The 27,408-nt window shown below is 41.3% G+C and overlaps 1 protein-coding gene across 2 annotated transcripts in view; it reads left to right on the forward strand.

Moving 5' to 3' along the window:
* Positions 1–27,408, forward strand: part of Hipk (Homeodomain interacting protein kinase) — a 479,478-nt gene that overhangs the window by 225,975 nt on the left and 226,095 nt on the right. For both annotated transcript variants that reach the window (XR_010517744.1, XM_065224621.1), the window contains exon 3: positions 6,583–6,903. Coding sequence is in view for 1 of the 2 variants with exons in the window: in XM_065224621.1 (XP_065080693.1) it covers positions 6,583–6,903 (321 nt within the window). In the remaining variant the exon portion in view is untranslated. The remainder of the gene's footprint in view (positions 1–6,582; positions 6,904–27,408) is intronic.

Below are 27,408 nucleotides of genomic sequence, written 5' to 3' on the forward strand. Positions count from 1 at the left end.
TAAAGAGGGCCTAAGTATTAATCCATCAAAAGTCTTAATCATCTCCTTTACTAGAAAAAGGATGATTAACCTAAAAGAAATCAATCTTGGAGGAGAGCAGATCCATCTTAGTGAACAGGTCAAATACCTAGGAGTTATTTTGGACGCCAAGTTGAATTGGTGCTACAAAACATCACGTCCGAAAGTAGCGTATACTTCGTTAGTGTGGTGGTCAAAATCGAAAGAGGCTACTGCACAGAGCAAAACTTCAACGTTTAGCATGCATTGAAATAACGGGTGCGTAGCACCCATCAAAAGCATTAGAACCAATCCTCAATCTGCTGCCCTTGCATAAACATGTGCAACTAGAAGCTGAAAGAAGTGCTCTAAGGCTCAAATGATCTAAAAAAAGTCATTCCAGGTGATCTTGTTGGTCATCTAAGCATCTTACAATATTTCCAAAGAGGACCAGTGATGAGTATGAATGGAGACTGCATGAAACTATGAAATTCCCTTCAGCGCATGTGAAACGGCACGTTCGGATTGGGAAACTGGTGGTCCTAACGTTCGTCAAGGCTCAATCATATTTTTCACAGATGGATCAAAAATTGGAATACGAACAGGTGCAGGAATCTCTGGCCCCGGGACAAATATTTCAGTCGCGATGGGACATTTTCCAACAGTGTTTCAAGCGGAAATTGTAACCATACTTGAATGTGTACATGTTTGTCTGAGGAGGAAATACAGATGTGGAAATAGTTGTATTTTTTCTCCCTCCCCTTGGCTAGTTTTTTAAACTGGACGTTGGTGGGCGGGCCTAATCTTATGCTTCATAGTGGAGCGTTGGAGACGGTTGGTTTAGGTCCGGCATCGTTGGCTCATGCCGTGACAGAATAGCGTCATGAGCATGCGATGAGGATTACTGAGCTTCCCCTCTCTGATGAACCATTGCATAAGAGAACCAAAGTTCTAGCCTGAAGTGATAGTATCACACTTGTTACTCCTTTATTTGAAAGCCGCGTCGTAGTACGCTTACGTATAGGCACTGACGTTGATAGATTTATTTGGGTTTGCAAGGGAATTATACTATTGAAATATTTCAGAAAGTGCCCAACAGTGCTCCTTCTACTTGCCTGACAAGCTTTCGTTGTTGTTTCCATTGAGGTATTACTCAGGGAACAATGTTAAGCACCATTTTTGTACATGGTATTGCAACTAATCTTATATGTGCTTCATTTTGATTTGGGATAAGTGTTTGAACTATGGCTCGGGATTTCCACTGTAGCGGGCTTCTATTGTGACATAACCACACGTATTTTTGTGGTGCGACATAGTGGAAACGTGTGAGCGTAGTTGAAGCATATACCCTATGTAATTTAAAAATCAGCTAGGAAACTAACTTCAAAGTGAAGCATTTTAGTCACTTGAAGGTGTCACCTGGGACGAACTAATGTATATTAAATATAGGTTAAAGTCAAAAACAACTTGAAATACGTTAAATTTTAGATTACATTCACAAGTGCAGGTACTTAATAAAGTATGGTAGGTAGATTAGAGATTTCAATTATTAATTAAATTAGACTAGAGATATCATAATCATCAAACGAACTTAAATAAGAAAATTTAGACAGCCTAGTAGCATTAAGTGGATTAACAGAAGAGTTAGGATGCGAAGGGTTCGCTTAGGGAGGCAACTAACCTTTAAAGCAACTGGCAACTAGCCTTTTCATGTATTGTCTGTTTATTTTGATTATTGCTTTAAAATATCAATTTGGTATATGTGTGAAAGAATGAATCAGTGGGAGATGGATTGTCGGTTTCTTTACATTTAGCATCACTATGTGTCATTTCCTCAAAACCCCCAATAACCGGCCTCTTTAATCCCTTCCTTTTCCCATGGACTATTCAGCCACTACCCGTCCTTTATCCTCGGCTTTGGATTGACTTGCGCTCCCATTGCCCCACCAAACGCTGCAAAATGAAAATGAAAATTAAAAATGAAATAGTTGTATTTTTTCTGATAGTCAAGCAGAGCTGAAAGCACTAAGTGCTTACAAATGTACATCAAAGATCGTCTGGGACTGTATTCTCTCGCTTCGGCAACTGTGCCAACAGAACTCAGTAAACTTATATTGGATTCCTGGACACTACTGTGGCATTGAAGGGAATGAAAGGGGGAACCTAGCAAAGTTAGGTTCCAATTCACAGTTTTTTTTTGGCCCAGAACTATACTGTGGAATATCATACTGTTCGGTAAAAATGGAACTGATGCCAATTGGACGAGTGTCACAAGCTGAAACCAGTCGAAAAGATTTATAACTCCTAATATAACATACACCAAAAAGCTCTTAGAGCTCAATAAAAGAGTTCTTAGTATATACACTGGCCTAGTAACTGGGCACTGTTCTAGTAGATATCACATGAAGAACATTGGTCGGGTTCAAAGTGATGTCTGTCGTTTCTGTAATTTGGAACGTGAAACCTCGGAACATCTGCTCTGCAGTTGTGGTGCATTACACAAGCGTAGATCTTAATTTCTTGAAAGTATTAGCTGACTAGTAAAATTTGATCTGCAAATCCTGGAAAGGTAGTTGGCTTTATAAAGCATATTATACCGGTTTAGAAAAAGATATGTAGTTTAACTCAACCCAAAAAAAAAAAAACTAAGGTTATCATGAAGATCTCTAATCTCTTGATGGTCTACGGAGTAATTTCTGAGCAACCTGGTATCATGAGAGAACATCGAACAAAATGATTTGAATCGATGGATAGTTGAAGATCTTTAGAATAATGCCTGATCATCCTGAAGTCTTGAACAAATATCAAGAGGACTTCATGGAGATCTTAGAACACCTGAAGGTCGTTGGAATAATTTCTAAGCATCCTGGTATCAAATAAGAGAAATTTGAAACAGAGTTCCATTGGTGTTTGAAACCTGCTCATAAATAAAACAGAATAGTCAAATTGGTGCAAAATTGGTGTTCGAATAACGGAACTGTTACTCAGCATTGCGATGGGTGCGTTTCTGTTCTAGTTTCAAATTAGAACAGTCCATATAAAACACAACAGCATTCCCAAGTAACAATTCTGCAACCATTTGGCATACACTCTGATTTATGATGGTTTTATAATGGCAATGAATAATCCATTTAGTTTAAATATAGCATTTCACAGTGTAAAACGTTCCTGCTTAGTAGTTCACCTTTTCCCTGTTTTAAAAACCTTTCTCAGTCAGGCGAGAAGTCAAAAACTGTTTTGTGTTAAAAATTAAATTTAAAGTAGTTCTCAATCCCACCATAAAACTGTTCTATAAATCAATCAAAAACTTCATTAGCAATTTTTTATGTTTGTCTTGATAAAATACTCTATAAACCTGTTCTATCATTTTAAAAATAATCATAAAACCATTAGGTTTTAAATGAGAGCAAAAGGCATATATTGTTGCCTTTTAGACTTTTAAAAGTGTATCATAAAATCTCCTCTGTTTATAAATTGAACTTTAAGGATGGATGTGGATGGATCCTCATAGTGAATAAAAACCAAATTTATGTCAAGGATATCTCAAAAGATAAGCGAAGTTGAAAGAAAAATTCAAGCGATGCTAACGACCGAAGGGAAGTCGATTTCAGTACAATTTAGTTCTTTAGAAGAAACAGCACAGCCGACGGAACGGGTACCATCAACGACTTCAGCATCTGGTGGAGAAGAGTGAAGTGAGCGTGGTCCTCAAATCCATAAAACATTGTCAAAACGGTCTGAAAACAGACCAGTCTTCTCCAGACCTTGCGAATACATGAAGATCGGAATAACTTGCGTCAGCACCGACAGCAAACCACTGAAACTGTCAGTTAGCGGACACTAGTTGGTTTCCGATCCATAGCTGCGATTTTATTCGGCGAAAGGGTCATCACTTGGAAAACATTCATTCAACCGTACATTCTTGCATCGTTGGATGGTACACTTCCAGAACCATCCGGAAGAAGGGGATCTTTTCGGGAATGATCGAGGTTACAGCTGTGCTAAATGTTGTGAACACTTTCTGAGTAACTGCTTCCAAGCCATCGGGAGAGAATCGCCTGGAAGAACGCTGAATCGTACAGCGCAACTATCGAAAGATAAACAAACTTTGACGTTTAACATTTTGTAGGCAACATTGCCGCCATAAATGCTGCCATAAATTTGAACGGATTGAGATAAAACAAAATGGCTTTAGCTAATACAATACAGTCTACAAGTTTTCTTCATAAAAGCCAATTCAAAACCTCATGAATTCGTTAAGGATTTCTTGAAAGCAAAATAACTTTGACACAAATGGCCCATGAAAATCAATTTTTATGCCTCCGCCATAATACAATTATTTTGTTTGTTTTTTACAATCCTCGATTTTCAATCTATATTTCCTTGGATATAACTTTAATTTAGTTAATTTAGCAATGATAAATATTTAGAATGCAAAAATCATGAGAAACAAAAATCCCAGCTAAGCTTAATGATCGATCTGAAGAATATATTTAATTTTCTTAATGTAAAATAATTAGTAAAATCGATGTTTTCCGTGTGCGGTCTCAAATTTTTCGATGTTTTCTCGTATATTTCACATCAAATTTTATATGGCACCTAAAACTAGGCCACTTCATGAGTACTATTTTATAATTTTGGAAATTCTGCAGGATTTTTAAACGATCAATTTTTATTTTTATTTATGTTGATATTATCGGATGGTATTGATGAATCGTTTTTTTATCTTGATTGTTGTTTTTCTAGTGAATTTAGCAAGTGGCTAGGGTAAATGGCTCGGATGATGCTTTTAATTGTTGCCAAATAGCTTTTATTGTAGCTTAAATACGGTTTTTAAATGGATTTCAATGCGTTTATCGTACAACCATTTTGCAGTAAATTAATCTTGAAGAGCTTCGAAAATACACCTTTCAGAACCTTCTCCAGGGTGGGCCAACTAGACAGATTCTAGCATCAATGAGGTTTTGGTGGATACATCAATGGCAAAGCAGTCTTGATCAGAGTTTTATGAATGTTGTTTTATAGTAGCTTTGTAGTATTTCATAAAACTTAAAATGTTACTTGGGTTGCCTAAGTCACTATTTAGTCACTTATTCCATCATCACTAAAATCACCATTTTTGGCAGCATTGATCACTACCAGTCCTGCGGTTCTTAATCCTGACTACTTCAAGCTAGGGGAACAGGATTTTACTGTAACCAAAGGAACGCAGCCTAGTTCTTTTTTTTTCTGTTCTGTTCCATAGCGACCAGTAATTTGATCTATTGTAGTATATCCCGTTTCCTTAGTTTAGTGAATGTCATATTACTCCATCACTATTGAGAAATGATGAAGTATTCGGTTTTGATACAGTTGTCATTCTTGCCTTCATCGCAAGGAATCGATTTTAATTGAAAGGTCCCACTATTTATACCCTTTGGAGTGTTGAAACACCCTCCAAAGGCGTGCCTCTTTTTTTAGTCAAAATTTGATTCTTTAGCAACAAAATTTAGGAATGACACCGATAATGACCATGCATCAGAACCCTAGCCTTAAGCACTTAAAACTAAGGAACAACGAATATAAGATTAGGAGTCACATAGTTGAAGACTAACTTACTCATTTTTTCCTCATTTCAAGATCATCCTCGGTGGACAAAGCCGAGTCTTGTCACTATAAACAAGGCATGAAAAGTAACAAGGACTAAGATGTGTCTTGTAACTTTCTATGTGATTGATGTTAATTGTGATAAGTCTTCGAGTTTCCTGGGCCTGATTTTGAAACAAGTAAAAAAATGAGTTAGTTATTCTTCATCTATGTGATTCCTAATCTTCTATTCGTTGTTCCCTAGTTTGAAGTGGTTAATACTTGGGTTCTGATGCATGGTCATTTTCGAAGTCATTGTTTATTTTTTTTGCTAAGGAATCCAATTTTGACTGACAAAGGGGCGTGCCTTTGGAGGGTGCTCTCATTCTTCGAAGGGTATAAATAGCGGTGACCTTTCAATTAGAATCCTTGCAATGAAGGCACTGTATCAAAACCTAATACTAACCTACTTAACTAAGGACACTACAATAGATCAAATTACTGGTCGCGGTGGGCTTATGTCCCAAACAGAGGCAAAAATGCAGCAGATTTCATCTAGCATTACAGATTCAAACCGGACACACCTAATCACGAAATAAAACAAAACAAATTCATTGCCAAATAAGAAAGTTTGAGTCTGTCAATGTGCCCTGGGGCCAAATCGACCCCCAGGTTCAGACAAAGGGTTTTAGCTATTCAATGGAAGGCTTTCTAGTGTCAGTAAAGAACGTAATAATCGAAGAAGAAGCCAATTTGTCTGCAGTACTTCAGTAAGCAGAATAAGAAGCTCAAGAGCTACACCTTTCGAAGATTCTCCCGCTATTTACTGCCTACCAGTTGTTGATAGAGCAAACAGACAATCACTAGACCAAACAAACCTGAAGAGTTGACCGTATCGATTAGCCATACACATTCCCAAGATTGGTGTCACACGCAAACACTTCAACCCGATCCCGTTGAGTGCAAATAAATACTCAACTAACACCTCTCTTTTCCGTCTTCTTCTTTTTCTTCTTCCAGGTGCTAGAGTTCCTCGGCCGGGGCACGTTCGGGCAGGTGGTAAAATGCTGGAAGAAGGGCACAAGCGACATCGTCGCCATCAAGATCCTCAAGAACCACCCGTCGTACGCGCGGCAGGGTCAGATCGAGGTATCGATCCTGTCCCGGCTCAGCCAGGAGAATGCCGACGAGTTCAACTTTGTGCGGGCGCTGGAGTGCTTCCAGCACAAGAACCACACCTGCCTGGTGTTTGAGATGCTGGAGCAGAACCTGTACGACTTCCTGAAGCAGAACAAATTTTCGCCGCTGCCGCTCAAGTACATTCGACCGATCCTGCAGCAGGTAGGTGCTATCTTGCAATTTGCAATATTCGTGTTCCGAACAAAAAGGTTTCACTCCAAGTGCGGCTCTGCGCGATTTAATTCACTCACATCTACCGCCAATTTGAGCAAGATCAAAATGGAACGCATTGCAATTTACAAAAATACGCTGCGCGCGGTGCTGGTTCCAAGGGAACCAGGAACACGAAACAATTAAGGGTAATTTTGAGGCTTTTGAGATCTGTTGAAGGTCTTGCTCGTTCGTTCGCGAACGTCTGTGTGTCTTCTACCCACATTGCGTATTCCGGTTTGACTCAGACAAATTCGATGCTCAGAGAAGCGATGCCGCCGGTTGCTGTTGACCCTTTCTTCGACTCTGTTTATGAATGTGGCGTACTTTGAGATTCGCTCCCACTTAAATCGAGGTCACCAGACGACGTGAAAGTAGCAGTAACGCTGTGTCTCAGCGTAGTCTCAAGGAGTCTTTCGACCACGAATATGCACTGATTGGGGAGCAACATTGTTGTTATCGAATGTCGGTGATTATTGCCTTAATTTCGGAAGCCTTAAATGGCCGTGGCACAGTTTTCTGTTCAAACCTGTTTTCAAATTTTTTTACCAATTTTTACTTTGCTTGCCCTCAGCTGATATGGATGTAGCGAGGTAATCATTTTTTCCCCGGGATTTTCGGTGTCATCATTAGATAGTAATAGCTCGTGTGTCTGTGGGTGGGAGCAATCCACTTTGTGGCTGGATTCCTGACAGGTCCACTCCAAAAACACGCACAGTTAATGTAAAATTCATCAAGACACGACGGGGGGGTTGGGATCTGCGGTTGGACATAGATTACCCTTGTTATCTCTTGTTGCGCTCGTGAAGGATGAGGGATAGCTACGTTAGATGACAGGGGGCAACCATCGTGGCACGAAGAAGACGTATTGATTTTTCCCTGTGTGAAAGTGAAAGTTATCGTTCAGATCCCCCACTGAATCATGATGAGGTGAATTTGAACTCTAAACCAACCTTGTTCATCAATATCCGTTCGAAAAACGCCTTTGCACAAACGAAATCGACAACGGCTTTTTGTGTGTGATCATTATTCTTCGATTTTGCTACCACGGAAATATATCGGTTGAATATACGTGGGTCTGTTATTTCCTTTTCCCTACAGACGTTATTTTGCTGTTACTCGGAGCAGAATGGAATCAAAAAAAAATGTTGGCTTGTGCAAAAAAAATGCTATCGATCTTCTTTGTTATCGAATAATCGACTGGGATGTCACATCTGAAACGCAGAGCTCGAACAAAGGGAAGGCTTTTATATTCGTTTGATAATTCTACAGAAGTGTACGCCTCATGTGCTTAATCGTTTTGGGGCCCTTATTTACAGGCAGATTTTCTGCATAAAGAACGTTTTATTGGACTTAGTAATCGTTACTTTTTCATCAAAAAAAGCGCTGCTGGGAAAATTCACGCCAAATAGCAAAAAAAAAAAACGATTTTCAGATTTTACCTCTCGGCAATAAACCAAGTTTGTGCTGGAAAGCAAACATTTTGAGGTCTTTCCACTGCTGCAAATTTCACGTTGATGGAATGTACCGTTGATTTGTAAAAAAATCGTTAACTAAAATCATTATATCCTGTAAATTTCCGGAACCGGAAGTCAGATCGGCAATTTTTTTTCCCAAGTAGATATGGATGAAATCTTTCTACTGTTAAAAAAATCATGGTGATAAAGCGTACCGTTGATTTTTAAAAAATCGTTAACTAAAATCATTCTGCCCTATATATCTCCGAAACCGGAAGTCAAATCGAGAAAAAAATCAATAGCGATCAATGGGGCCTTTCAAACGAGATATCAACCATAATGATCGGATGAGCCATCTCGAAAAAAGCTTGCCTAGATGAAACGCGTCCACATACGCACATACAGACATCAGCAAATTTCATCTTGCCGGGTCGATTTTTCATATTCAATTTGATTCTACGATGTCGTAATCAAACTGTCGAGCCAGATCGCGCCGAGTTCTATCGATTAAGAATGTTTTATACAGGTGAGATAGCTTGTGTGGATGGCTATCGGGCGCAGACGAAAAGACGTGTGAAAATCGATTCTAATACCTATGTGAAATTTAAAAATACCAACAAAATGTTTAAGTTGAGCACTTGGCACTGATAAAGTCTATAGTAGTTGAAACAAAATAAACATAGGGTTACGGTATGTAATGTGGGTCTAGTCCTTTCATTCGGCCTATCACGCAAATAAATAATTAATTAAGGAATATTACACAAAAAATAAGGAAAATAATGATCACTGATGGTTGATTAATGTGTACCACACACAAATCAATTTATATCACAACATTTCAATACATTTCCAGCTCTCGTAAGTAATAAAACTGGTTGAGAATATCACAATGTTCGGAGTTTTTAGCCGCCATGACTTATAAGGTTAAGATGGGAAGGTTGACTGACGATCATCAAATGGCCTGATTATGGCATTTATTGATTGGAATTACCTGATAATACACACTAGACGTAAAACTTACAGTTGCTGTTTGAATATTTTATGTTTATTTTAATTGTTTAACAACGTTTTCACAAGTAAAACATGGACCCAACTTTAGGGACACATTTCTTTTCTATGTTCCTAACTATGGCCCATGAAATTCATTTGACAGCATATAGCAATAAGAGTAACGTCAACAATGTTGTTTTGCATTTGGATGATAAGGAACGAACAGGAAGGGAGATTTTTTCTGCCAAACCTGTATAATGAACATCACAATGTTCTGATTTAGATATTCTGCGGTCAAAAGACGATAAGCGAAATTTTTAATTTTTAATTTTTAAATTGAGTGATTTAATGTAGTTTTCGTAAAATTTTCTCTAAGAAATGTTTTGAGGAATGAAGAGCATTAAGTTAACAGTGATAGTGATAAAAAAAATACATCAGAAAACGTTACCAAGAGCGTTTTTTTGAGGATCAAACAAGATAGGACGAAGTTGCATCCATAAATAGACCCAATTTGGGGACAATAGACCCATATTACATACATTTCCCTCGTGAGTTATTGTCTTAAAAAAAGTAAGTTTTTCAACTTTTCGTGGTTTCTGATAGCAAACGACATGATAAGCATATCTAAGCATACCATTTAGCAGTAGAATATCGTTTGCAGGTAAATTCATTGATGAGTTATGATTAAAAACGTCATCGATGGCTGCATATTAGACCGAGGTTAGGGACGTATACCCTATCTGTTAAAAAATTGAAAATTTTAACCAGGGTGACCAGTGAACCGCAAAACTTTAGAACACCAGGAAAACTATTGGGAAATACCTTCAATTTCGATTAAAAATCGGGGAAAATATGTCTCCTTTCCCAGAAAATAAATTGTAAACCTTGGAAACTTTCCAAAGGTATTTGTCTGCGATAACTTTTCAAAAAACTGGCAACACGTCTCAACCGTCGGTATTCGGTTTTTGTTTACGTCTTGAACTTTTCATTCGTAGTTAATGTTTTTCGAGATAATAATTACTCGTTAAGTGTTTTTTTCGTGCATCGAAGGGTTATCCGTTCACTACCGGTGATCCCAATTCGTCCCTCGACCTGTATTACGCTCATGTGAACGCAGTGCAGCTAATTTCGGAAAACTCGACAACAGCTGATGTGATTCTGACACTAGGAGACTACAATCTTCCAAGTTTACGGTGGCAATCAGACGATGACGTGAACGGCTTTATCCCGTCAAACGTTTCCTCAGAAATAGAACGTTGCCTCACAGAAAATATGCCTCTGGTTTGCGTCAGGTCAACGATGTTGTGAATACTAATGGCAGACTCCTCGATCTTGTGTTTGTCAATCTACCGGAGTACTTTGACCTCATTGTACCCTCAACTCCACTTTTACCAATTGACGACCATCACGCACCATTTATCTTGCTTCTTGACGAAAGCTGTAATGGCACAATCACAACGGACGATGGGGATGTGAGATTCAACTTTAATTTTCAGTCGTGTGATTTTGGTCGTTTGGATGACGTGCTCTCAAACATCGAATGGGATGCTCTACTGTGACGGGAATCATTGGACGAGTCTGTATCAGCTTTCTATGATAAACTTTACGAAGTTCTTAGTGACCAAGTACCTCAAAAGAGACAACGAGCATCTTCAGTCTACAACAAGCCATGGTGGACCTCTGAACTACGTCATCTACGAAACGTCCTCAGGAAAGCACGCAGCCGTTTCTTTCTGATGAAGTCCGATAGTGAGCGAAATAACCTTCAGGAAGTGGAAACAACGTACAAGGCACTTCTTTTTTCCACGTATGAAAGTTACATGGCTAAGATTCAATCAGATGTCAAGCAAATGTTTCTGGAATTTTGTCAGAAGCCAAAAATCGACTACTCGCATTCCAACTAACGTTAAATACGACGAAACCATCGCTAGCTCTAATTCGGAAGCAGCAAGCCTATTCGCCAAGTTCTTGGAGAGTGTATTTAGCAAATCATCGCCTGTTCCTCGCTTCAACCGCTTTGCCCATATTGCTTCACCAGACATAATCTACCCGACGTTCAGTTTTCCGTTGTCGAAGTGGTGAAAGCCATTGAAGAACTCGACGTTGATAAAGGACCTGGAATGGACGGTATACCACCCTTGCTGCTGAAGAATTGCTCCACCGCACTTGCATCTCCCATAACATCTCTATTCAACCGTTCGCTGCATGACAGGATGTTCCCAGTGGCTTGGAAATCAGCTTCTATCATTCCAATCTACAAATCCGGCAACTGTAATCGAGTCACGAACTATCGAGGTGTTTCTGTCTTGTGTTGCTTGAGCAAAATTTTCGAAAAACTGGTGCATAACGTTCTGTATAACGCCGTATCTTCATTAATCTCCGGCAGCCAACAATGGTTTCATGAAACAACGCTCCACGACTACAAATCTGATGTGTTACGTCAACACCTTGTCTCGCGAAGTTGAACATGGACAACAAGTTGATTGGATTTATATAGATTTCGCCAAGGCCTTCGACACTGTACCACATATCTTGGTCATAGACAAAATGGTACACATGGGGTTTCCGGAATGGATAACGCAGTGGTTGTTCTCGTACCTGTCGGACAGAACCGGTTGTGTTGTAGTGAATGCGGCACAATCCCAGCCGTTCAACATCACGTCCGGTGTACCCCAAGGAAGCGTTCTTGGGCCGCTGATCTTCAATATCTTCGTAAATGACTTGTGTATGCTGCTCTCTTCTTTTAACCTTTCTTTTGCCGACGACTTGAAAATTTATCGTGTCATCACTTCTTCAGAATACTGCATGGCGTTGCAAGAGGACATAAACGTTATGCTCGTTTGGTGTAGCAATAATGGAATACGCGTGAACAGGGACAAATGCAAAGTTATTTCGTTTACGCGACGCACCAGGCCCATTGTCCATAAATTTAAAATGGAATCCGTCATACTGGAGCGAGTTCTATCGATTTGTGATCTGGGCGTTACTATTGATTCAAAATTGAAGTTTAACGAACATGTAGCTATTATAAGCGCCAAAGCATTTTCTGCACTCGGATTTATTCGTCGACATGCTTCAGATTTTACTCATGTGTACGCCATCAAAACTTTATATTGTTCGTTAGTGCGAAGTATCCTGGAGTATGCTGCTCCTGTATGGACACCATTCTACGCGACGCAGATCTTAGCAATTGAGCGTGTGCAGAGGAAATTCATACGATTCACTCTACGCCAGCTTCCCTGGAATGACCCAGTAAATCTTCCTTCTTACCCCGACCGATGCCGATTGATCAACTTAGAAAGTCTGTCATCGAGGCGAATTAAAATGCAGCGTATGTTCGTGTTTGATGTCATCACAGGAGGTATTGACTGTCCTGCACTTCTTGAGCAGATACCGATCAACATTCCTCCACGTCGCTTCCGAAGTTCACCTCTACTGGCAATTCCGTACCACAGGACGAACTATGGGCATCACAATCCACTTGATTCGTGTCTCCGGGCTTTTAATGAAGTTGACGACAAATTCGATTTTAACATGTCCAAAACTGTATTTTCACATAGGATTAGGAATTAAGTCTAGAAAATAGTATTAAGTAGTTCAGTCTGTGCGACTTAGTCGAAGGCGGTGATCGTAAATAAAAGTCTTTCAAGGATGATTAAGAATTTTAAAGAATTCAAAGTAAATTTTAAGAGAATTTTAAAGGTTTCTAGGGATGACACCAAGATATATCAGAGAAGAATACCAAAGTACAGACTACGAAAGTCTCATGTAAAATTAAGTGCTCTGTTATTGTTTAAATTATTAGAGACGCAAAATTCAACTCCGAACAATTTTGGAAATAATTCCAATTCAATTGAGAGTGCATTTTAACGAGAGTTCTGAGAATAATTCTATGATGATTGGATGAAGATTCTAGGTCCAATTCTAATTAGTTCTGAAATTTTGGTTAAAAGAGCTCTGCTGAAAATTCCATGAAAATCCCGTGAACTCCAAAGATGGTCTCAAAGTTCTAAAAGAATTCTGGGGTTATTTCTGAAGATATTTCCAAGAGAATTCTAAAGAGTTCAAGCTAAATTCCGAAAAGAATTCCAATGGAATCGAATTTTGAGGGTTCAATCTCAAAGGAATTCTGAGAAGAGTTTCAAAGCTATTCTGTGATGGATTTTTGTTTTAAGAATTCTGAGGAAATACGATGGGAATTCTAAGGAGAATACGAATTGAATTTCTAATATTGCTCTGACAACAAATTGCTCAAATAGTTGTTCATAATTGGTGAAAACCCACTATCGTGGAGTTTATCCGACAGGACATCGATACAAACAGAATCGAAAGCCCCCTTAATGTCCAAGAAAACTGAACCCATTTGCTGTTTTTGTGCATAGGCCAGTTGAATTTCGTTCCGAAATGCAAATTGCGTATCTGAAAGTAAAGCATTCGACTCGACCAATTTGTCTAGACGAAAAAGAATCATTTTCTCCCACAATTTCCGTAAACAGGTCAGCATCGCGACGAGTTATAATTTGACGCGGGTTGACCGGGTTTTCGAATGGCGACAACTCTTATTTGCCTCCAGTCATCCGGAACAATGTTGTGCTCCAGAAATTGATTGAATAAGTTCAACAAGCGCCTCTTCGCGACGTCTGGGAGATTTTTATGCAAGTTGAGAGGAGAGCAAGTGAGAATTCCACCATCGAAAACGGCTAATCTATTTCGTTACTACCCGATGGACGATCACGAACGTTGGTTTGAACCGACACCGAATCCGGGCAAACTTTCCACGCAAAGCTGAATATCCAACTGTCTGAGTACTCCTTGTCTTCGTTAACCGGTGATGACGTGTTTCGCATTCTCCTGCCGACATTCCAGAGTGTTCTCATGGGAGTCTCTTGCGACAAACCATGGATGAATTGACGCCAGTAACCGCATTCTTTTGGCTTTAATCAAGCCCTTAAAGGTTTTCTCGAGGTCGGTGTACCGCTCGAAATCCTCGACCTTACCGTGTTTGCGGAAGCGTTTAATCCTTATCCCAACTCGGAGTGGGAGGTCGCTTGCGAACGGAAACACCCGGAACACGTTTCGTCTGTGCTCGCAGCGCACAATCGATGATGAGACACGCGAGAATGGAGTACTCGTCCAGTGGAGGAAGTATTTCAACCGATTGACTGGCATCAAGAATCGCGGTCGCGAGTAGAAGATGAACCGTGGGCAATAGAAATTTTGATTGGCAAATGATCACTACCTTAGGGATCTTGGATTACTTTCCACGAGCAATCCAACGATAGTGAACTCGAACAAAGTGAGAAGTCTAATCTGCTTACTTTTGCTGGAGATTTGGCCACTCGTGTTGCTTCCCCGGTGTTCAGAATTGTCGTTTTGAAGATGTCGCACATGTTGTATATCAAGGTTGAGCGGTTGTCGTCGTGCAGTTCCTCCCAGCCTGTACCGTGAGAGTTAAAATCTCCCTAGATCAACCGTGGCTCTGGCATAACCGTGCAGATATCTGAGAAACTTTGACGAGAAATCGCAGTTCTCGGTGACATGAAACAACTTCAATGTCTGTCACCGAAGGCAGATCGATTCTGTAAAAGGAATGGAGCTTGCTGATCCCGAGAAGCACCCCTCCATACGAATCTGCGCGGTCAAGGCGAATAATGTTGAAATCGTGGAAAGCAAGATCGTTGTTTGAAGAGAACCATGTTTCACATAGGACAAATGCATCAGAGAGTGAGTTGTGAACTAAAAATTTTAATGCGTCAAGTTTCGGTATAAGACTTCTACAGTTCCACTGAAGAACAGAGATCAGATTCTCGACCTCATTCGGAGCGTTATCCATCAAAGGATATGATCGATGCAATTAAGGACCACCTAGAAGCTCGTTGGTTCCACCTAGAAGCTAGTTGAGAGTTCATACGAGCGATCTTACGAGGCTTTTGGGTGACTTTTTTTAATCGCTTTCTCGTGTTGTCTTTAAAGACAAAGTGACTACCTTCACCGACCTCTGAGTCAGAGCCCTGATCATCATCTGGTAAAAGGGAATATGTGTTTTTGCTTTTTGGGGTGGTTTGGGAAGATGGAGCGGTATTTTTTAAGAGTTCTGCAAGTGACCTCTTGGAGCGAGCTTGTAAAGACCGATTAAGTTTTTCTCCCTGCTGTTTGTACTTCGGGCAATCAACCAAAGCATGCAGAGTATCCTTGCAGTAAACCACTTTTGGGGTAGCTCAGCAAGGATCATCTGCAAGCAGCTCGCCGCATTGATCGCAGCTCGGTTTGTTGGAGCAGAAGTCAGCGGTTGTGTGACTAAGTTGCTTGCATTTTGAGCAGTTCATTACCCGCGTACAGGCAGTCGAACCTTCCCAATGACGACGTCTGACAGAAAATACGTTTTTTTTTCGTGCCAATGAGAGACACCGATTGCATTTTGATACCTGGCTGGTAGCAGGTCACTTTTAGTGACTTTGTCTCTATTTTGAAGTCAGTCACTAAAAAGTCACTTTTCACACCAAAAAGTCACTATTTCCCTAAAAATAGTCACCTAAGTCACTTTTTCACAACTAAAATAGAGTGAAATGGAAAATATCAACACCATTTTTAAGTTTAGTACTTGGAACTAAGGAAGTCTACAGTAGTAATGAAAAAAAAAGAATTCTGTTGAAAAATTAACAATTTTAACCAGGATGACCAGTGAACCGCAAAAATTCAAGGACCTTTGAAACCCCATAAATACTGGGAAAAGTCTTCAATTTCGATAAAAAGAAATCTGGGAAAATATACCTCCTATCTCCAAAAATAAATTCTAAACATTGGAAACTTTTCAAGAGTATTTGTCTGTGCTAGATTTTCAGAAGTCTTTGAAGAATTATCAAGAACTTAAAAAAATTCAAAGGATATTTTAAGACAATTTTAAATGAATCCTTGGAATGACACCAAGACATTTCAGAGAATAATACCAAAGTACAGACTACGATAGTCTCATGTAAAATTAAGTGCTCTGAGGGCCAGGCATGGAAAATCATTTGCATTCATTTCATGCATTCATATACATTCATTTGCCCTTTAACTTTTTTTATCAGCAGCATTCCGCAAAATGATGTATCGAGCTTTTGTAGGTTTTGTTATTAGCTACAATTTTTGTTAAGAACTTAAATCTGTATCTCTTATGCATCACGAATTAGAGCGGGCAGAAGTCGTTACTGTTTTTCAGTGAATGTAAAATACATTTACTGAAAAAAACAGTAGTGGATTCTGTTTGCTCTGGTTCGTCATGCATTAGAGATACGGATTTGAGTTCTTAACAAAAGCTGTAGCTAATAAAAAACCTACAAAAGCTCCATACATCATTTTGCGGAATTCTGTTGATGAAAAAAGTTAGGTGCAAATGAATGTAAATGAATGTAAATGAATGTACTAACACCCCAATGGGTCTGGGTTCAATCCCAGTCGAGGTCGGTGGGATTTTTCTGAGGCATAAAAATCTCTGATCACGTCTTCCTTCGGAAGGGAAGTAAAGCCGTTGGTCCCGGCCCATGTGTGTTGTGAATGGGTGCGATATCCTACGCAGGTGTGGAAGCTGCCTTCCTGCACATTCGATTGCCGTCAATGCACAGTGGTCCAGAATGCAGATTTAGGTGGAATGATATGTTTTGAGCCTGAAATTGAAACTTTAGACTAAAAGTCTCTTCTACAAAGTTGTTCCTTATAGTTATGTCCTCATTTTTATGAACATGAATTCTAGGGTGGTTCCTATTATCATTAAAATCAAAAATCTAACTTATTTGTTTGAATAAATTAAGGTATACATTCTTCGGCAAATTTATAGCTGAGTTAATTTCAAGCAACTTTGTAGAAAACAACTTTTTTGTATCTCTTAAATTGGCCGATTAAGAGCTATTTTCTTGAATTGAGTTAGGGTGGCTCTAAAAAAAACAGTTGTTTTGCTCTAGTTTTCTTATTTCGAATTTCTCATCAAAGGTGTTTTCGAATAACTTTTAGATCTTTAGAAGGCGCGAATGTATAGCTCAATTGATTCAAACAAATAAGTTATATTTTTGATTTTAATGATAATAGGAACCACCCTAGAATTCATTGTCATAAAAATGAGGGCATAACTATAAGGAACAACTTTGTAGAAGAGACTTTTACATATCATTCCACCTAAATCTGCATTCTGGACCACTCTGCAATGGATGGTAATCGATGTCCGTCGGTGATTGGCACTAGATTCCAGAACAGAGACCGATGTTAAATGAAGGAAAAAAAATGAATGTACGAAATGAATGCAAATGATTTTCCATGCCTGCTGAGGTCCGATTTCTTCATCTCTGATGAAATCTTAAACCAGGTTTTTTCCATATAGTTAAACCTAGTTGAAGGCTTAAGCGGCGACTGACACATGACGTGATTATTGCAAAATTCAGCTCCGAAACAATTCTGGAAATAATTCCAATATAATTGAGAGAATTCTATGATGATTGGATGAGGATTCCCATTATAATAAGAATTCAAAACTAGTTCTGACATTTTTGAAGAGAGCTCTGATGAAAGTTCCATTTAAATCCCACGAACTCCACAGATGATCTCTGCGGATAGTTATAAAAGAATTTTGGAATGATTTCTGAGGATACTTTCAAGAGAACTTTAAAGAGTTCCAAATAAATTCCTAGAAGAATTCCAATGTAATCGGCTTCTGAGGGTTCAATCTCAAAGGAATTCTTCAAAGAGTTTCAAGGGTATTCCGAGATGGATGTTTGTTTTGAGAATTCTGGGAAAATACCATGGAAATTCTGAGGAGAATACGAATTGAATTTCCAATAGAATTCAGGGGAGAAGTCCAAGATTATTCTAAGCGGAAATTTATGTAACGCTCAACCAGTAACATAAAAAAAACTCCGGGAAAATCAGAAATTGCTATTTGCTGGCCATAATGTATAACGTAATCAAAAGGAAATTATTCAAATTACTTGAAGTGCTCTTCATAGGAGATTCCGTTGAGAGTTTGGATACAATGAAATGAAATGATGAAATGTGATTTTAAGTTTCATGGCAAAAACAGTTTATTTCAATATTAAACCTTATTTGAGTTTCTGAGTCATCTTTTAAATGTCACTATTGGTTATTTATTTATTATTTAAAAGTCACTATTTGGTCACTATTTCCGTAATTTTAGTCACTAAAGTCACTGCTTTCGGAAGGGCACGGTTTTTAAAAATACCGAAGGATTCGGCATGACGGAAATCTTCGCAAGTTAGACTCGCTTCGGTGACCACTCCTTCGATTTCTACGTCGCATCTGGGGATGTAAACTCGATATTCCATCGTAAAAAGTGTATAGGCAACAATCCGGTTTGCCTCATCAACGGTACCGCGCAGTTTGTTTGGCGTCACCCTAAAGATATCGGCTACGGCCGAAAAATGTTTTGTCAGATCGTTTGAAATCCGAGCAATATTTAAAGGCTGTTATTTAGACATCACTTTTAGGTAAGCTCCAGTGCTCGAAGTAGTTCCCCTGAGGTATCCATTTTTCTCTTCAGTGAGAAGCAGATTTTTGAATGATGGAGATTTAATTGACTCATCATCGGAGATATCTGCTAGCGAAATATCCCCGCCATCATTAATTTCATCCATTGCGGGGTCTTAAGTTCCTCCGCAACAGATTTCGGCATAAAAAAGGGAACAATATGCCATACCTCCCGTTTTGATTCACAATCCGACAAGACCCAATCTCTGCTCGACAACGCTTAATTACTGTCTCCAACCAAATCAAACCAAATGAACCGTTAGGCAGCCTACCACAAATTAAGCCACAGCAACTTTGAATCGCTTTAACAACCAGCAGCAGTAGCTTTCGTTTTTTTGGTGCTTCACTGTTATAGGTCTTTCTCAGTGTGTGTGCGTGTGTATTTTTGCGTACGTCTCGACAATACGTTTTGTGTATTCCCTGTATGTACCTTTTCATGGGCGAGGAGTTATATCACTGCTCAACTTTGCTCGCCAAGCCAAATTTAAATTCGGTTAACCAACGTCGAAGAGAAAGAAGTTGTCCCAAAAGAGAGTAGGTCTTGTTTGTTGATTTGCTCGGGACACGTACCGTACCTATATGTACCTCTAGTCCACTCGGAGCCGTCTCGCCGAATGAAAAGTAGAAAAGCGCAGCAGAAATAAACCGGTCCACTGTGCTTGGGCATTAAGACGGTTTACAGACAGCCTACAGACCCAAGCAAGCAATCGAAAATCGTGACCAATAAGTTCCAATTTCTTCAAGACGACGAGATTGCGGTCGGGTACATGAACAATTTGCAAATCTCGAATAAGTTGAATGGCAAGCTCCAATCCTATATGACTGCTGCTGGTTATAGTGGTAACGATTGGGTCACGATCTGTATCCAGAGTACTTTCTATTTTCGAAGGGAATTATACGAACCTCAATCGATGGCTGTTGCTGCTGCGAGGGGCTTGGATTAGTGAACCAGCTGTTATAGTAGCTAGCTATTTGCATGGGTACAACGAACCTCGCGTTCTGAAACAGTTGGTCCCGTACAAGGACAACGAACGAAAATTGCAATTTTTTCGCATGCTCTTAGCTATGAATCCAAAACGCATCGCTTATTTCCATGAAGTAGCAATGTTGTGGGTTTATGAAGTTGTCAAACGAAACACCGGTATGCGACAGCAGCAACAACAAGAGCCAGATCCTGGCCAGTGGCCACCACCATACGTACGATAACAAGGACCGAACAAGCGGGCGAATCCCTCCTCTCTGTTTGGCATTGGACCAATTTTTAAATTAAGGTAATTGCACGCCGACAGACAGCGTTGGGTAGTTCGTTCACTCGAACTGCTGCTTTGATGGGACAGTTCTGTGAATTGGACTTAGTGCTCATTTTTTTCGCAGAACTTGAGAAACACTAACTGCAAGGTAAAGCGAGAGGGAAATCGTTGTTGTCAGCCTCTATGAATTATAACATTGTTTTTCATAGTGTTACTTTTGTGCAACCAACTGGGAAGCTGGCAAACTTGGTTGGCAAAATGAGGCATTAAATTTTACGATGACACACGGGGAAACTGCCAAACTTTTTTTGTCTACTGATGGTCATCGTGAAGTTAGACAAGAGGATGTGCTACAATTTGAATACACTTTTACTTAGTAGGACAGTTGAGCAGACAAACTGATGTGAGTCTAGTTCCAGATCCAGAACTGCATCCATCAGCTAAAATCGAGTAAACTCCCCCAATTTATGAGAAAATAACAAACAAACACATCGATTCAGCCGCACTCTCGCTCTCTATCGCACTTAACAGATAAGCGTAATCATCATCAATCTAATGAAGAGTTCAGATACAGACTCTCAGACCAACCAACCAATGCAACGGCACAAGTGAGGGTGAAAATAAAAACAAAGTGGTACATTAAATAAATTATTTACATTCAAACAGAAAGAACACACACACACACACACCCGCATCCATCTGAACAAGTTAAGCGTCGTTAGTTACTCCGGGGTGACCGACAGACGATCCAAAGCCCGAGACCATGCCCGGGAATAATGGAACCAGCCAGCAGTAGTACAATAAGCAGTTGTCATATTCCCTAGGGAGTGCAGCGGTCTACCGACTAAACCGCATCTTGCCCTCTCCTGGACCCTCCCAGCTCCCAGCCGCTACGGTTATCTGCGGGTGGAATGCACACTCTCTACGTACACATTAAATCACTCTCACAAACATAAATGAGACTAGCTGGTATGGAATGGACTTGAGGCCTGCGGTTGTAGATTAAAGCTGGGTATGGTTTGTGACCTCCGAATGATAAAGCGCTGCAGAGCGAACGGGAGGATTAATTTACAATTCCCACGAGGAATTGGCGATGCTTATCGTCGTCATCGCCGTTGTCGGTGTGGAATCATGGGGAAGGGGTCAATGTTTTATCAGCGCTGCAGAGCGTGAGAATTCGAGCGCTATTTTGCTCGGTGTTTGATAAAGGCATTTTCCAATCCAGTTGACATTTTCGTCCTGGTAAATCAAAACAGGCAATGTTGTTCCTTGGTCAAGAAGCTTCCAAGAAAGTTAGCCGGTGATGTTCGGGTTCGAACGGAAATATTTGAGTGGTTGGGATGAGGATGGATCCTAATGCTTTTTGATATGGGGCTCATGAGACGTTTGGTGCACACAAACATCAAATTTCTAAGGGTTAGAAAATTGCCATGCCAAGGGTCTCTTCTCGCATCATGGAGTAAATCGAAGTAAGAATGAACTAGCTGAAAACATTAGGCGACTGCGGCAAATAAGCGGATACAGACACCTAACCAAGGCGGAACACTTGACTACGGTTTTCTCCACATGCGAGCGGAATAGGAGCTTTTCGTCAAACAACATCCCGAGAGAGGTTACTTCGGCGGACCACTCAACCCTTGTGCCATCCATGATTACAGTACAACAGGGAGCCGGTTTTAGGTTGGGTGATTACCGATGGAGGAACATGATTGTTTGTGTTTTGGAGGCATTGATTTTGATTTTCCACGTGGTGGCATAATCAGCAAAGGCGTCAAGACATCGTTGGTGCTTGTTTGTTATTTCGCGAGGCATCCTACCCTTGACGGTTATTGCGATATCATCTGCGAACAGGAAGAACACGCAACCGTCTCAGAGGGGAGGAATGTCAGAAGTGTAGATGCTGTAAAGCAAAGGGCCCAACAGATTTCCTTGTGGGACTCCTGCTGGGATGGAAAACGTGTCTGAAAGACAACCATTCAACGATACCTTAAACGACCTTTGCTAAAGGTAGTTACGCGTGATTTTAACCAGATGTAAAGGAAAGTTGAAGTTACAAAGCTTGTATACAAGCCCATTGTGTCAGACATTGTCAAAGGCTTTCTCAACGTCTAACAATGTCATGGCTGTGGACTTGGATACAACTTTGTTACTTCGGATGTTATTGATCACCCGTAGGGTTAACTACCCCATTTCCGGCCTATTAAGCACAATCCCCACTTAGTCTTTCTTAATCTAGCGCAGCTTAGCACCAAACGGAATGTTATTATTACTGATGGCTTCCAAATTTATTTACCTTTCCGTACGTACCGTAAGATTTGATAAAGAGAAACCAATCTTTGAGATATTGTCAAAAGTCTAACACTGCTTCTTGACGCCAAACTCGGCCTACAGATTCTAAACTCGGCCTAACGCATTGAAGCGCCATTGAAACGCCAATGAATTCACTTCGGCCTATCGAATGAAGATAAAAATGGATTCGGTTGGAGCGCTTCTTTTGTTTTTGGGAATAATGTGTGCAAACCTTCATATCACGCGTTCTCATTGACTTCGTTCGGTAGATTATTAACTAAAGTATCGTACTAAACGCATAATTGACTTGTTAACTCTGAAATCATGGATTTATTTAAAGTTTTCTGCTCCATAGGCCCAAAATGGGCGATTAGGCCGAAGTAGTTCTGTACCCTACTAGTTGATGATTTGTGGGGTGCCCCTTCCTGAACCCGAACTGTTCCGGTAGGAGAATGTTGTGCTCCTCGACAAACTTAAGCAAACGATTGAGAATAAGTTTCTCTAACAATTTGCTCAGCGCTGAAAGGAGGCTGATTGGTCTGTAGCTTGAAGCTAGCGTTGGGTCCTTCCCGGGTTTGCGGATAGGTATGATTTTAGCTGTCTTCCAGATACTTGGAACGTAAAGGGTGATACGGTCAAAATTTGGTCAAGGGAAAACGCGTGTAAATCGGTGAAATCGTTTATTTAAAAAATCAAATTAAATTTCTTTTTCAAGTTCAATTAGTATAAAATTCAGGAAAAATATTCAGTTAGGCTTCCGCTTTTCCAAATCCGAATTGCCGGGCCTTACGCTTGACCCCTGCCATCAGATTTTGTACAGCCACCTTGTCCACCTTCTTCGCCGCAGAAAGCCAGTTTGCCTTGAACTGCTGCTCGCCCTTAGCAGTTTTTTTGGTCTTCTTTAGGTTCCGCTTGACAATAGCCCAGTATTTCTCAATTGGGCGGAGCTCTGGCGTGTTGGGAGGGTTCTTGTCCTTGAGAACCACCTGCACGTTGTTGGCGGCGTACCACTCCATGGCCTTTTTACCGTAATGGCAAGATGCCAAATCCGGCCAAAACAGTACGGAACAACCGTGTTTCTTCAGGAAAGGCAGCAGACGTTTATTGAAACACTCTTTCACGTAAATTTCTTGGTTGACAGTCCCGGAAGCTATGAAAATGCTGATTTTCAAGCCACAGGTACAGATGGCTTGCCAAACCAGATATTTCTTTGCGAACTTTGACAGTTTCATGTGCTTGAAAACATCTGCTACTTTTCCCCTTCCTTTTGCCGTATAAAACTCCTGTCCCGGAAGCTGCTTGTAGTCGGCTTTGACGTAGGTTTCGTCGTTCATTACCACGCAGTCAAACTTCGTCAGCATCGTCGTGTACAGCCTCCGGGATCGCGCTTTGGCCGTCGTATTTTGTTTATCATCGCGATTTGGAGTCACTACCTTCTTGTAAGTCGATAGTCCGGCTCGTTTTTTGGCTCGATGCACGGTTGTAGACAATACACCCAGCTTATTTGCGGCATCTCGGAGAGAGAGGTTAGGGTTTCGCTTGAAACTACCGGCAACTCTCTTTGTCGTCTCAGCGGCTTCCGGTTTTCGATTTCCCCCCGATCCAGACTTCCTGGCTGTCGACAAACGTTCCCCAAACACTTTAATTACATTTGTAACGGTTGATTTGGCAACTTTTAGCGATTTTGCCAACTTTGCGTGCGAGTAGCTCGGATTTTCGCGATGCGCGAGCAAAATTTTGATACGCTGCTCTTCTTGCTTGGACGGCATTTTGACAACTGAAGAGTGAATTCCAAAATCAAAATAGGAGCAACATTCTACACACACACACCTTCAAAATGAGGGGTGTTCAGGTTTTTTAAATGCAAAATTGAAAGAAATACGTCAAGTTGATATTGACCAAATTTTGACCGTATCACCCTTTAGTGCAGTTCCAAGCATCTGTTGAAGACAGCAGCCAGCAGAGAGTGAACCTTCATGCTGAGATTTTTCAACACTAGGTTGAATATTCCGTCGAACCGGGGGGCCTTCATGTGTTTGGTGCATTTCAGCGCTGAGCAAATCTGTTTCACTGTGATTCTATCCTCCGGAGTTATAGCACAAGGGAAGGAATCAAGGTTCAGTACGCATTGCTCAACTTGAACTTCGAGCGGACTTTGGATGTTGAAGCCAAGCAAGTGCGATTTGGCAATATGCTCACCAATCGCATTTGCTTTCTCTTGAGGGGTGATTATGAGCCGATCGTCATCATATTCATCTTTAAGAGGTGGAATGGGTTTGGGGTGCGTCTTTAGGACCTTGGCAACTTTCCAGAATGGTCTGGAGCGGTCGTCCAGATTCTGGACGAGCCGCCCGAAGCTTTCGTTCCGGAGTGAGACCATTCTGGAAGCAATCTCCTTGTTCAGATCGGCCATTTCACTTTTTCTCGCTAGATCTCCGATTCTTTGGAACTGGCGTCTACGAACATTTCTCAAGAGTTGGGCGTGGGAATCAATGGCAATAAACTTACCCCTCACAGGAACTCGTCGGACGCACGCCTCGTCAGCCACGGTTATGGCTTGGTGGAGTCCCTCCAACGCTCGGTCGATGTCCTCCACGGTGTCAAGTGGCGGGTTGTTGATGATGTGCCTGTCTACCACGCGTCCAAACTGGGCCCAGTTTACGCGATGGTAGTCCTTGCGCAGGCTTGAAGCAGGAGTCACGTTGCAGCCCAGTTCAGCCACCACCGGTTAGTGGTCGGAGCTGAGTTCGTTCAAGGCTACCTGTTTGGACAAGCCGATATTTGTCAGGAACAGGTCTAGCATTGATGGGTTGCTCGTCGATGAGATAAATGTTGGCTCATCCGAAAACCAAACGAAGTACATTCCATGATGTGAGTGGTCAAACAGCAGACGACCGTTCTGGTTCTGCTGGTAGTTCCGCCAGGCCTCATGGCGAGCGTTTAGATCTCCTCCAACTACGAAGCGGGAACCAGTACGGGTGATGGTGGACAGGTCCTTCTTGAATTTAGCCGCTAGTCCACTGCTGGCGGCACACTGTCGAGGGCAGTAGGGCCTCGATGATAGAGGTGCGGATATGGGACAGAATGTGGTATGTTATCCCTTAATTTTAGATCGGGATTGTTGTTTAGCGTTGGTGGTTGTCTCCAGAATCCAGGGGGGGATGGAGATCTATGTCCAGCAGAATCACCGGAAGCTTCTTGAGGGGCGGCGGGTTACACCCGCGAATTTGCTTGCCTTTGCTGGGGAGCTCGAAGAGGCGGGAAATCCTCCGTCCTGAATGTTGGGGTTTTGTCCTTCTTGCGTCCTAGTTGATTGTTGCTTGACGCCTGCTTTCGGATGCGTTTGAAGTCCTCGCGTTTGGAGCACTGTCTGTCGGAACCTTGATGTGCACCACCACAGTTGCTGCATTTTAACGCCACTGCTCCATCCGCAGGGTAGTCAGAAGTGGCGTGTTCGTGAGCGCAGTTGGTGCAGCGTGGCTTGATGTTGCAGTTGTGGGTACCGTGTCCAAAACTGAGACACCTCTGGCACTAAGCTACGTCACGATGGCCACTACGGTATGGCTCCCACCGTACGATGATGGAGTAGATCGATCGAATGGCTTGCAGCGCATTGAGCGTCACCGTTCCTTTCTGGCAGTTCACCAGGAAAAGACAATCCGGGGGGTACGTCTTCACGTTTTCGTCTATCCTTGTCATTCGGAAGACAGCGATTGGGGCTAGCTTGTACCGGTTCTTGATTTCAGCCCCTCATGACTACCTTGAAGGGCTTCACACCGGGGATATCATGCGTGAAGAATTCCGCCTTGGAATCCTTCAGATATTTCACGGCCACCTCATACTCCGCTTTCGCTCGGAGCATCACCTTGGTGCCGATCCTGCCTAGCTTAAACTCAGCTGCAACGCCCAGCGATGAGAGATCGCCAAATCGACGGCGTCGCCGAAATCACCAATGACGCTGACGTTCGTCGCGGTGGCATCGTTCCGTCCACTCGCACTATCGGACTGGCCCTTATTTTTCTTCCTCTTCTTAGACCGCTTGACCGTGGTTGAGCGTTGTATTCCCAACATCGGTGGGAAGAGTAGCGTACCTATTCGAAATAGGTACACTCAAGCTACCCTCACCGCTGTTCTTCTTCTCCGTTTTCTCTCGGAGCCTGCTCCGGGAGCGCTGTCTTCCCATCACACGAAGCGACCAACACTACTGACGACGCGATTAAAACTGCGAATGTTTGGAACAAACTAGAAACTTTAGAACAACTCGACAGAGCGAGCAAAAACCGAACTGTACTGCTTGACGTTCAGGCAGAGAATGTGATTATCGCTGCTTTTCTCCTCCCTTCCTTTCGTTGGTGAAATGGTGAGCGACCAACAATGCATTGAGCTCGCTCATGTGAGCATGCGCAATGTGTCGTTTGTTTGATTTGCGCTCTATCGTTGCGTCCGTGTTTGGGATTTTTCGTTACATGTCTTAATTTTGATTTTTGTTTTAATGTGACCCCCAGTATAGAAATTAAAGACGTAGTCCTACGTCAAAAATAGCAGGTTTATTTGGAAATTTCCTATCTGTCAAATTTAAGGTAAAATTCACCAAATGGAACACAGCCACACAGATTGAATCTAACATGTGTTCGATTTTGACGTTCTGGTTCTATGGGATTTTAGGTATTTTGTTTAGGCCGCTGCCATACTGAGACGGAAGAGGCACGCCTAAACAAAATACCTAAAATCCCATAGAACCAGAACGTGAAAATCGAACACATGTTAGATTCAATCTGTGTGGAAATCGAATGTAAGGAATAATATCAATAATAGGAATTCTTTTGTATAGAACGCTAAGCGCGCCTCTTCGCTCCCACTATGGCAGCGGCCTTAGAGTCCTATGCTGAATCAATGGTAAAATTAACAGGTTGCTTAAATGTTCCATGTTGGTTTCAATCAGCTGTAGTTTTCATGCT

The sequence above is a fragment of the Ochlerotatus camptorhynchus genome, unplaced genomic scaffold, assembly GCF_037179485.1.
Source record: "Ochlerotatus camptorhynchus isolate MF236.1 unplaced genomic scaffold, CSIRO-AGI_Acam_v1.1 ptg000213l, whole genome shotgun sequence".
NCBI classification, from domain to species: domain Eukaryota; kingdom Metazoa; phylum Arthropoda; class Insecta; order Diptera; family Culicidae; genus Ochlerotatus; species Ochlerotatus camptorhynchus.